The 12,866-nt window shown below is 36.7% G+C and overlaps 1 protein-coding gene across 6 annotated transcripts in view; it reads left to right on the forward strand.

The window, feature by feature from the left end:
- The window catches only part of rock2a (rho-associated, coiled-coil containing protein kinase 2a), a 234,846-nt gene that overhangs the window by 105,469 nt on the left and 116,511 nt on the right, over nt 1–12,866 (forward strand). For all 6 annotated transcript variants that reach the window (XM_051924915.1, XM_051924912.1, XM_051924917.1 and 3 more), the window contains exon 7: nt 4,222–4,360. In XM_051924915.1, coding sequence (XP_051780875.1) covers nt 4,222–4,360 — 139 coding nt within the window. The remainder of the gene's footprint in view (nt 1–4,221; nt 4,361–12,866) is intronic.

A 12,866-nucleotide genomic window follows, 5' to 3' on the forward strand; every position in this document is an offset into this window, starting at 1 on the left:
TTTGTCCAATTACTTTAGAGCCCCTGAAATGAAGGTATTGTGTTAAAAAAAAATGCTTTAGTTGCCTCACATTTTTATGCAATCGTTTTGTTCACCCCACTGAATTAAAGCTGAAAGTCTGCACTTCAACTGCATCTGAGTTGTTTCATGTGAAATTCATTGTGGTAATGTACAGAACCAAAATTAGAAAAAAATTGTCTCTGTCCAAATATTTATGGACCTAACTGTAAATAAGAAGGGTCTTACAACTGCTTGAGCAGTGGTCCTTCTTATTATCTTGTAGGATTTTGAGACAAGTGATTGATTGGTTATTTTTCCCAGCAGTATACCATAGCTGTAACTGTTGATGGGACGTTGTTTTTTATTACACCTTTCCTGCATATTGACCACGATTCATTAATAAAAGATGCCTTTATATAACCCAGCAGACCAAGAGGTGTTTAGGTTTGCATTCTTCTTAAGGACTTGTTTCCTTACATCACCATTATACAATGTAAGAGAGAAGAATGTCCTCTTTACCTTTGCCTTGTATAAAACAAATTATTATTCTATCTGCATATTTTTGAACCAGTTTCAAACCAGAATGTGAATTTCCAAAGTACAAAAGTAACTGGTGAAATTAAACAATATATAAACCTCACAAAACAAGCAAAAATATTAATGTCTGTGCAGTGGCTGGAATTAAGTAATACTTGATTTTTTTGCATTTTATTCTTCTTTCCATGAATGTGCTTCGGTTGCTTCAGTGAAGAATTTCCTAGGAGAATCATATGTGTAAAAAGTAGGATGACCAGTGAGTTCTTGTTTTATCGACAAAGAGTTTTTTTTTTTTTATTGATGGACAAAACTGAATTTAAAAAGAAAAAAAATCCAAATTGACCTACATGATCTGCTTTATTCAGTACAGCTGATATCAAGTACAGTGAATATCTAAAACGTGGTGTCAAGATAAAAGGGTGTTTAACCAAAACAAAAAAAAAAAAAGTGCTCAGGTTATCAGAACCATAGTTTACATATGGCCTTAACTTTGACTTTATATGATAGTTTGATATAATAATGCAGCATCTGGCGATATCAAATGTTAACTCACACTTAAGACTGCAATCAATACTATTAAGAACCACAGGAAGAGTTTGGACCTGGAGCACCACCAGAATCAACACAACCTGACTGAACCAAATTCCAACTCATCAACCAGGAGTAACTTCACACAGCATGCCCAAGGCTCCCAGATGAAACATTGATAAGCAATTTAAATTCTTTAGATAGCCTGACTTCACTTTTCTCCATATTTGGTAATTTCTTGTTCTCTTTGTACTATTTATCTCCTGATAAAATAGGGATTTATGGAGACCAACATAAATATCAAAAGGGAAAAAAAATTACTTGTGCTGCATAATCCATATTTTTTGTATCCAGTTACATACTTGCAACATTCTAAACAACACATGTACTATATTTTTGATAAAATATTGTCAAATGAATAATTTCTGTAGGAGAAGCATTTGAATTGACCGGATGACCGCCATTCATTTGGTCAACAGTCATACCCAGTAATAGCTCATTCATTGGCTACCCTCTGTTTCACATGATACCAACATTGCAGAGCATGCTGTGAAAGACTTGTAGAACTAGAGATTTAAAATTGAAGATGTGTGATATCAGTATCAAGTAAACAGTTTGTCATATATTTCTGCATATCCAAGAATCTACAACAAACAGAAGATCAATTCACTACTGCAGTATCACAGTCAGTCAATAAAAAACCCATAAGTACCAAATTGTGACTTAACCTCAAGTGGATTTTCAGTTCAGAAGCTTTATTCAGTTATAACGCATACCTGTTGAACACAAGCAAATTTTCAACATGTTTTTTTAACAATATTTTATCCAAAATACATATTTGAAGGATGTAAATGGCTATCTAACAAGTGGATTATGACACGAGTCACTTGAGATGGTTTTCATGGACATATTCATATCTTTTGCTGTTGTTCAGTGTTGGTCCCCATTGAAGCCAGTTATATCAGGGATTTTGTTACCTCTGTTTTCCACAGAAACAAAGTTTTTCTTGGCTATTTCTACAGACAACATGGAATAAGTAACAGACCAAAAAATAAAACTGTTGGTTGGAATGTTCCTTTAAATGTATAAAGATGAGGAAATTGTGCAACAGTGTTAATAAGCTGCCTATAGAAGATTCCCCAGTATTTAATTATTTTCATGTTGTCAAGAGAATCCAGCTGCAAACTTGAATTATAAAATGACAACAAATAACTTGGCTTCTATCTTTTTCGTCTTCTCAGGAATATGAATTTGCGCTAAAAAATACCGATTGGCACAAGAGATTGTTGTATTATCTATAATCTACTAACATCTGAAAAATGTTAGTGTTTGAATACTTCTATAAGCCACTTGAAATGGATTGTTAAATTGTTTTAAAGTTACTTCTTAATAATTTAACAGTTCATTAACTGTATGTTAATACTGATAAGTAAAGAGATAATTGCTTTTGCAAGAATTATGTAAAACTAGCTGGAATACCCAGCGTTGCCCGGGAGGAAAAGAAAGTTCCCCAGTCAGTATCCAACCCGCTATATCCTAACACAGGGTCATGGGGGTCTGCTGGAGCCAATCCCAGCTAACACAGGGCGCAAGGCAGGAAGAAATCCCAGGCAGGGCGCCAGCCCACCGCAGGGCACACACACACACACACACAAGGGACAATTTAGGATCTCCAATGCACCTAACCTGCATGTCTTTGGACTATGGGAGGAGACCCACGCAGACATGGGGAGAACATGCAAACTCCACGCAGGGAGGACCCGGGAAGCAAACCCAGGTCTCCTAACTGCGAGGCAGCAGCGCTACTGCTGCTCCACAACTATAAAAATAAATTAACAAACAATAAAGACTCCTTGTCTTGAGGTCTTGTATGTATGTTATCATCCAGTTGACACTTGGAACTGGCCAACTCTATTTAATTTGAAAAGCAACAGGGTTGGAATGTGATGTCAGAGTCTCTGGTTACTATTTACAGGTGACAGAAAGCCGCTTTGCGGATCCTACGAGATCGGTGTGCGTGCTTCGATGTTTGATGAATGGTTTGATGTGGTGAAGCAAAATGGCGATATACAGATGCATTCGTGGTGGTTTTATATTCAAGTGTTGCATATTCCCGATTGTAATGACACGATACGTTTTATAAGTCTCACATACCGTCTTCTATGCCGTCTTTTTTTTGTAGCTCTTCCTCCAGTACTGACAGGAGCAGCAAACAGCAATAGATCGCCACACTGAGCACATTAAATGTATGATATTCCAACTCCCTGTACCTCCAGTTCGCCCTCGGGTGGTCATTCCAAGTGTGAACTGAATGATAACATGCATACAAGACCATATGCTCACCCCCCAACCTACCCAGAAGGGGGTGGGTTAGGGCTGATTTCACCCTACAGTATTTTTAGTCGACCAATGAGGAACATGTGTACCAAGTTTCATGAAAATCGCTCCAGCCGTTCGGACGTAATGCTGGAACATACATACACACATTGACTTTTTTATATATATACTGTATAGAAGATAACGATTTAGTTTGTTTCTCTTATATACTTTAGATTTTTGTTGCCTGTAGAGGATCTTAAAAGTTATGTCTTGCGAGTCAATTTGTGTCAGATGTATGTATATTAAATATGCTTCTTGACTACATCTGCTCTTTGAAAAAATAATTCTGGGTAGCACAGTGGTTCGGCAGTTATTACTGCTACCTTTTGAATTTAGTGTCCTAGGTTTGAATCCTGCACCTGAGCATTGTATGTGTAGAGTTTGTATGTTGTACTTATATCTTTGTGTTTCAGAACTTTGGTTTTATTCCCAGATCCCATTGACGTGCATGTTAGTTTGTTTGGCAATTTTCAATTATCCCTGTATGAACATTGTTGTGTGTGTCTGAGTGAACCTTGCAATGGACATTTCAGGTTTGGTTCTTGTCTTGTGTTAACTGCTGCTACAATAGGCTCCAGCCTTCTACAAGCCTAAAATGAGTAAAGCTTGTTTGATGTTTTTTTTTTTTTTTTTGTAAAAAGTATTAATTTTTCAATTATATGTTTGTTCTCATAAATGCCAATTTATTGTTTCAGGTTATCACTGAATAATTACAGCAAAACTTTTTTTTGTGTTAAAATATTCATTAATATTTTATTACTGATATTGTTTTGTAAGGTGATACTCCATTTTATGCTGATTCGTTGGTGGGGACATACAGCAAGATTATGGATCATAAGAATTCATTAAGGTTTCCAGATGATGTGGACATCTCTAAAAATGCAAAGGACCTCATCTGTGCTTTCCTAACAGATAGGTAGGTACTGATTTATTGAAGACATTTCCATTTACAAAAGATGGAGGTAATTCGCATTTATCACAGATTCTTGCAGTTGTCTATTTTGAGTGAAGCATATGTACTCTGTTCACATCGACTGGCATTGTTGGAATTTTTATGTAAACAACCACCAGTATAACTGGAAGTTTTGAAGTAGGATATGCTTGGAAAGATGTGAAACTAAAATAAAAAATTTAGTGACTACGCCTTAGCAATTACGTATTTATGGTGTGAGAGGCAAGCAAGTGAAACTGGGGATATCCTCACACAAACTCTAGAGAAACATATATGGTAAGCTCCACAGGCTCTTGGAGCTTAGAGGTGTCTGCGTTAAGCACTGTGCCACTGCCACTAATGGGATCAGTAAACTGTCTTACTGTTTTGTCTTTTCAGCTTCAGCGGCTTCTTAGAGTTTAATTTTTAGAAATACAAAGATATCTGCAGAACATCTTTGCAATTGTTTACACAAATGGCAACCTCATGGACACAAGTCAAGCTTGTTTCTGGACATGTCTTTGTTCTACTTTTTCAGGTAGCAAAGTCACCATACCCACGGCAAAGACATTTGTCATATATAGGTATTATTTTACACTGCATTTTCCATTTGATCAGCATCAGTTGTTTTGAGCCCTCCTGCAGCTTTAATCAGTAATTTTTCCACTCTATCTTTCAAATTTTCTCTTGTTTTTCTCTCACCATCTGTTGTAGCCCCTCATTTGGTACATTCTTGCTGTTACAGATTAGATTTAGCAGTGAAATAAAATGTTTTGTTATCTTCTTAGTGAAGCTTATCAGTTTAATATTAGAGCTCACTTACCAAATGCTTGGAAAAAATTACATTTCACTGAAACAGTATAGCTTGCATTTTAGAGTGTATATTAAAGTATGCTAAAAAAAAAAAGTATGCTAAACCTCAGATTGTCAGATAAAGAATTCCAGATTTTGGAGCCATAATGGCAAAATCCCGAGTCCTTACTTTTTAACCTAGTCCGGAGAGTAATTGGCAGCATTCTAGTTGATGATGTAAGCAAACACTGGTTGGAATGAAAACCTGCAGCCATAGTGAGAGGCCCAGGAGTGAATCTGCGAACCACTGATTTAAGTGGCTTGGTAGGGATATACCTAATAATCATATGCTTAAGATCGAGGGAGCCAGACCACAGAAACACTTAAAAATAATTAAAGAATTTCAAAATCACTTCTTAAATTAAGAGACAGCCAATGAAGGGGCCTAATAATGGTAGAAATTCAGTTTCAGGTAACACTGTGGGTAAGAATTATAGAAGCCGCTTTCTAAACTTTATGCAGTGGTGAAGTAATGCATTTTGGAAGGCCAGCAAGATAGGCATAAAATAATTCAGCATAGTTTATTTTAAAATGAGAGAGACAAACACTAACAATACTTTTCCGTGAAAATGTCTTAACTTAATGTTCTACCAAGTAGCCCTTCCCATGTGAACACATGGGCTTTGTTGGGGGAAAAAAAAAGTTAATAGAAGTGAATGTTCCACTGCTGTTCACTGTTTGCAAGATTAAAATGGCTTCTGGGTTGCACGTTATCTACTAGAGATATGCGATGTATCAGGAACCATATTATTATCGTCCTGTGTTCCTTAAAAATGGTGACATCGGAATCATTTAGATGTGTAAATGTTAACCAGTACTGCTGGCTGATATAATTCAGGCTTGCCACTGATATCATTCACAATTTCCTAGTTTTGCTGACAGAAGCACTGCATGCATTGTTGATTCATTGGGCAGGTATTATTAATAAAGTAGCATGTCAGCCATTGCTATCTGCTTTACCTACAAAAGTTATGGAAGAAAGTGGCATTAAAAGTTTAGGCTTCATAGCTGACACTTTACAACTTGCTGTAAATGAAGGCTTATTGAGCCAGGGAAGCATCTCCAACTGTGTTGCCACTGAGAGATAAATACTCAGTTTAAACACTCACTGTTCTCCATTTTGTGGCTGAGAGAAATACAGACAGACATAGGTAACCCAACAAGAATGCTTCAGCAAGATGTCCCGACTTTTTGGAACGGCACATGCTGAAAAGTATGGTTGATCAGAAGCACACTCTACCTGCGTATGGTGCTGAATGCGAGCTTCCTGCCTCTCTCAAGGCTCATCAGTGGGAACTTGTGGAAAATATGATTTCTCTGTTTGAACCACTTGAGTAACTTACTAAAGACATAAACGTGAATTCATCTTCAATTGCAGATGTGATTTTATCTGTTGAATAGCGTAAATGCCTTCTTAGCAAGTGTGGCAAGATGGATTCTGAAGTTCAGATGGCGAAAAACACACTTTTAGAGGTCACAAAATGCTACAGTGGCACATTCTCCAAGTCACTACACTATCCATATACTGTTCTTGATCCTCAGATTTTTTTTTTTTGACCAAGATATCAAAAAACAAGCACAAGAAGTACTTGAGAAACAATTGGTTGAGATTTAATTAGGTGAAGGAGATGCAGAGAGCATCAGGGAACCGCAAGAGAAAAGGATTTGCTGCTTCATTTTTGAAGATGTATGAAGAAATTCTTTAAGAAAATTGGTATGTGGCTGCAAAACCACATTCAACTGCTGCCGAGGCAAAATAATTGAAGTATAAAATTATTAGTAATAGCCATAATTATTAGACCAGACGTTCCGAATTTATATAAAAAAAACCAAAACTTTTATGAATTTTTTTTTTTTTTAAATTGAATTTCCATATCGGTGCATCACTAATATCTACTGTACATGAATGCAGGTAGTGATAGATTAATATATGTCATATGAAAAAGTTTGGGACCCCCTCTTAATTCTTTGGATTTTTGTTTATCATTGGCTGAGCTTTCAAAGTATCCACTTCCTTTTAATATATGACTTGCCTTATGGAAACAGTAGTATTTCAGCAGTGACATTGAGTTTATTGGATTAACAGAAAATATGCAATATGCATCATAACAAAATTAGACAGGTGCATAAATTTGGGCACCCCAACAGAGATATTACATCAATACTTAGTTGAGCCTCCTTTTGCAAATATAACAGCCTCAAGATGCCTCCTATAGCCTTTGATGAGTGTCTGGATTCTGGATGGAGGTATTTTTGACCATTCTTCAATACAAAATCTCTTCAGTTCAGTTAAATTTGATGGCTGCCGAGCATGGACAGCCTGCTTCAAATCATCTTATAGATTTTCGATGATATTCAAGTCAGGGGACTGTGACGGCCATTCCAGAACATTGTACTTCTCCCTCTGCATGAATGCCTTTGTAGATTTCGAACTGTGTTTTGGGTCATTGTCTTGTTGGAATATCCAACCCCTGCATAACTTCAGCTTTGTGACTGATGCTTGAACATTATCCTGAAGAATTTGTTGATATTGGGTTGAATTAATCCGACCCTCTACTTTAACAAGGGCCCCAATCCCTGAACTAGCCACATAGCCCCACAGCATGATGGAACCTCCACCAAATTTGACAGTAGATAGCAGATGTTTTTTTTAGAGTGCGGTGTTCTTCTTCCACCATGCAAAGCGCTTTTTGTTATGACCAAATAACTCAATTTTTGTCTCATCAGTCCAAAGCACTTTGTTCCAAAATGAATCTGGCATGTCTAAATGAGCATTTGCATACAACAAGCGACTCTGTTTGTGGCGTGAGTGCAGAAAGGGCTTCTTTCTCATCACCCTGCCATATAGATGTTCTTTGTGCAAATTGCGCTGAATTGTAGAACGATGCACAGATACACCATCTGCAGCTAGATGTTCTTGCAGGTTTTTGGAGGTGTTCTATGGGTTGTCTTTAACCATTCTTACAATCCTTGTGCATATGCTGCTCCTGTATTTTTCTTGGCCTGCCAGACCTGGGTTTAACAGCAACTGTGCCTGTGGTCTTCCAATACCTGATTACATTCCTTACCGTTGAAACTGACAATGTAAACCTCTGAGATAACTTTTTGTAGCCTTCCCCTTAACCATGATACTGAACAATCTTTGTTTTCAGATATTTTGAGAGTTGCTTTGAGGATCCCATGCTGTCACTGTTCAGAGAAGAGTCAAAGGGAAGCACAACTTGCAATTGACCACCTTAAATACCTTTTCTCATGGTTGGACACACCTGTCTATGTAGTTCATGGCTTAACGGGCTAATCCAACCAATTTTGTGTTGCAAGTAATCAGTATTGAGCAGTTACATGCATTCAAATCTGCAAAATTACAAGGGAACCCAAATTTTTGCACAGCCAGTTTTTCACATTTGATTTAATTTCATACAACTAAGTACTGCTTCACTAAAAATCTTTGTTCGAAAACACCCCAGTACTCAGATGTTCCTAGAAAATGAAAGACATACCAGTGTTATCTTTTTTGTTGAAAGTAGAGTAAATTATTATGCAGGCTGAGAGGGGTTCCCAAACTTTTTCATATGACTGTATATAGTTGCTATTTATAAAGGTTAATTCTTTTGGTGGTGGACATGGGTCATCATGTGCACACTAACTGGTCTATGGGTACACAGCCCCCTATACAGCAACCTGAGATGCACTGTGTGTTCTGATACCTTTCTGTCATGGCTGTTTTTTGGCATTTTGTGATACAGTAGCTCTTCTCTGGGATAGGACCTGACGGGTTATCCTTCACTCTCCACACCTATCAATGAGCCTTGGGTGCCCATGACACTGTCACTAGTTCAGAGATTGTCTCTCACAACTTGACTGCTGCTGTTGTAACAAGATAATTAATGTTACTTACTTCACCAGTCAATAGTTTGTGTTGTGTCTGATCAATGTATAGTTCCAAAGTAGTTTTTGGAGTGCTGTAGATTTTCATTCTACCCCTTTTTAAGCTGTAATCAATTCATTTTAAAGATTTTGAATTATATAACTTGTCCACACTTTCATTCTATTACATTTTAATATCTTAAATTCTCTTTACTTAATAAAACTGTCTTATGTAACAGGGCAGCTTATATTTCAGTCTTTTTAAATTTAATTCCTTTCTAAATATTTTACTTTATAATGCAAGTTATGTGCTGTTTCCCTTACTGTTTGTCTGTTTATCTTTATTGATAACAGGCTATTAAGCTTGTTTCAATGCACTAGTTATGGAAATAAAGATTGAGCTAAAATTGAGCCAAAAGAGTATATTTTTTCAAGAGTGGTAATTGACTTTTAATAAAGAGCTGAAATGAAAATCAGTAGGAATGTGGAGAACATGCAGACCATTACAAGGTTAAGCTTGGGTTTCTGTTCATGCCTTGGGTAGAGGTTATAGTATATAATTAATAATATATAGTATATGTTCTTGGCTAAACATTTTGGGTACAATATAATGTATACTGTTACAAAACACATATGCAAATAAAAGTAAGTCATGTTGTAAAAAAGAACCTTCTGTAGAAATGTGTTTTTGTGATGTGGCTTATTTAGCTTGAAGAGATTTGAGCACAGTTCTGTTGTGATAACAATTACTGCCCTGATATTGTTGGTAATAGTGTATAGTAGTAATTAATTGTAATGTTAATACCTGTATGCCCCATGGTGCATTAGCAATTATCCAGATTTGGTTGCTGCCAGGATAAGTCCCAACTCCTAGTAACTCTAACCTCTGCTGCCTTTATGCTTCAGAATTTTGAATTTCAATTATTATGGTCACTGTAACAGCCGAAGTATAAGGCGAATTCAAGCATGGGTAAAACGCGTGCCGAAAGAAATCTCTCCGTTCAAAAGTTTGTTTTTAAAAATATTTAGTGAAAATTAAAAGCAAATAATCTACACAAGAATAAAGATAAAAGTAGTTCCACACATAGAATAAAAGGCAAAAAAAGGGAAAAATGTATCTTCTCTAAACTTAGCTTTTCTTGAGAAACTTTAGTTATTTCTATACTTAAAGATAGATAGATACTTTATTAATCTCAAGGGGAAATTCACATACTCCAGCAGCAGCATACTGATAAAGACTATATTAAATTAAAGAGTGATAACAATGCAGGTATACAGACAGACAGACAGTATCTTTGTATTATGCTAACGTTTACCCTCCCACTCCCTGCCACCCCACCCCCGGGTGGAATTGAAGAGTTGCATAGTGTGGGGGAGAAACGATCTCTTCAGTCTGTCAGTGGAGCAGGACATTGACAGCAGTCTGTCGCTGAAGCTGCTCCTCTGTCTGGAGATGATACTGTTCAGTGGATGCAGTGGATTCTCCATGATTGACAGTAGCCTTCTCAGTGCCCGCTGCTCTGCCACAGATGTCAAACTGTCCAGCTCCGTGCCTACAATAGAGCCTGCCTTCCTCACCAGTTTGTCCAGGCGTGAGGCGTCTCTCTTTTTTATGCTGCCTCCCCAGCACACCACCGCTTAGAAGAGGGCGCTCGCCACAACCGTCTGGTAGAATATCTGCAGCATCTAATTGCAGATGTTGAAGGTCGCAAGCCTTCTAAGAAAGTATAGTCGACTATTAAAGGTTCTTAATTTCTTTTTCTGTACTCCTTAAGCGTATGGTTCTGCACTTAAATAAGCATGTTGTCTTACAAGTTACTTCACACACTCAAAAAGCCTGTGGGCACGGTTTAAAACCATGTGCCCTCTACACCTTACACATGGCAAGGCTGGTCACTAACTGAGAATAATGTTTAGTCAGAGCTGTTAGAAATGGCAGGAATATACCAATTCAGTTCTACTTATGGGGGTTATAGGAATCTCCCATAGATTATGCATAGTCATCTAGTAAAATATTTATGAATCTTATCTAAATAGGAAATGGCTAAATGGCTCTTACAGTCACTGTCTATGTGGTGTCTGTACCCTTCAGTTTCTTTAGAATCCAACAAATATGTAGGTTAGTTTGGATTGTGACTCTAAATTCAATTCAGTTTGTTTTGCTGTTGACCGACTGCAGGTGCAAAACAGTTTTGGCAGATTTACAAATGCAGAGCAGAAGTAACAATATACTTAAGTGAAAATGTAGTTGAATTCTTACTAATAAAGATCTAATTAACAAAGGATATGCCTTTTTCATGAGCATTCCTGAAAAAATATTAATCTATGGGTGACCTACCCTTTCTGAACATAACACTGTATTTTATTCTACATGCTTAAGCCCACAGATGTAGTATGATATAATGGTCTTGTGCAATTTCTGTAACATAATCCTTAAGGTTCTCAATCATTTCAATATTTCCTTCAATGGCAAAACGTAGCAGCTTGATTAAGCCAGTATTGGTAGCATGTGACACAGCAGTGTATTAACAGTGGTTTGGTACCAGTGAGTGTGGACATATGTTTAAGTGTGGCCTTTATTGGAAGGCTGGCAACTTGCTACAAGATTTGTTTTTGCACTGTGGCTGATTCTGCCAGGATACGTTTCAGCTCCACACAACCTTGTATGGAAGTAAACAGAGTTGGAAATCAATTCCATAAATTTTAAGTTCCTGGGAAATCTTTATGTTAGATGGATTAATCACCTTTCATTTCACATTAGCACTAAACAAATAGTATTTTTTCTATTAATGAAGTTAGTCACTCTAAAATAATAACATGAAGTGGAATTATCTTTGTACTTTTTTTCTTGTATATTTAATAACCATTTGATGTAAACTTAGATGACATCAGCCTTAGATATGGGTTTGTGGATTCTAGTTAACATGTAATATATGATTAAAAGCTTTTCCTAAATCACGACTGTCTAGATATTTGTTGTAACAGTGAAAAAAATGGACCATTGCATAACAAGCAGTACCTGTACAGAAATTTTTGGAATGTTTGTCTTTTCTTAGAACTGAATGCTGCCTCGTTGTTAATATTTTGATATTAGGGTTTCTGTGGTGAATAAAATATTCTTGCGGAAATGCCGTTCATGAAAGAGCTCCCTGTAGTAGGCTGTAAAGTCTCTGAAGTCCAAAAGAAACTTTCAGAGAAGAGGTGATATTTGAGAATACTTAGGCTAACAGCAGCAGTGAGCACTTCACCCATATGTAGGCGACTTCTTGTTTACATTAACTTAAGCACAATTCGGTTTTATTTCAAACAGATGCCTGTTTTTATATAAAATATACTGTATGTCTAGTTACACTCAATTTGACAAGAATGAGTAAGCTTTGTTCATGATATACATGAAAAAATGTAATAACTTTCATAAAATATAGTTAACAGTGAGTCATTTTAATAATGCTGAAAAATATTTTTTTTGTTGAGAAATTTTTATCTCTATTATACATAAATTATATATTTAAATGTGCATGTATCAATGTTCAGAGCTCTTTAAATGTTTATCTGTGTTAAATCTTATTACATGTTTTTGTAATCTTTTGGCTCGCCCCATCTGTGTGTCCCTCCCTCCCTCTCTCTCTCTCTCTCTCTCTCTCTCTCCTAAAATATGGTTTAGACCACACGTGGCATGCTTCAGCGCCTCATCCAGTTTTTTCACTACTGCAAAGGAGGTGACTGGAACACAATTTTGTCAAAACCTCACAAATATCTTCAGCTATGAGGG

The sequence above is a fragment of the Erpetoichthys calabaricus genome, chromosome 3, assembly GCF_900747795.2.
Source record: "Erpetoichthys calabaricus chromosome 3, fErpCal1.3, whole genome shotgun sequence".
NCBI classification, from domain to species: Eukaryota; Metazoa; Chordata; class Cladistia; order Polypteriformes; family Polypteridae; genus Erpetoichthys; species Erpetoichthys calabaricus.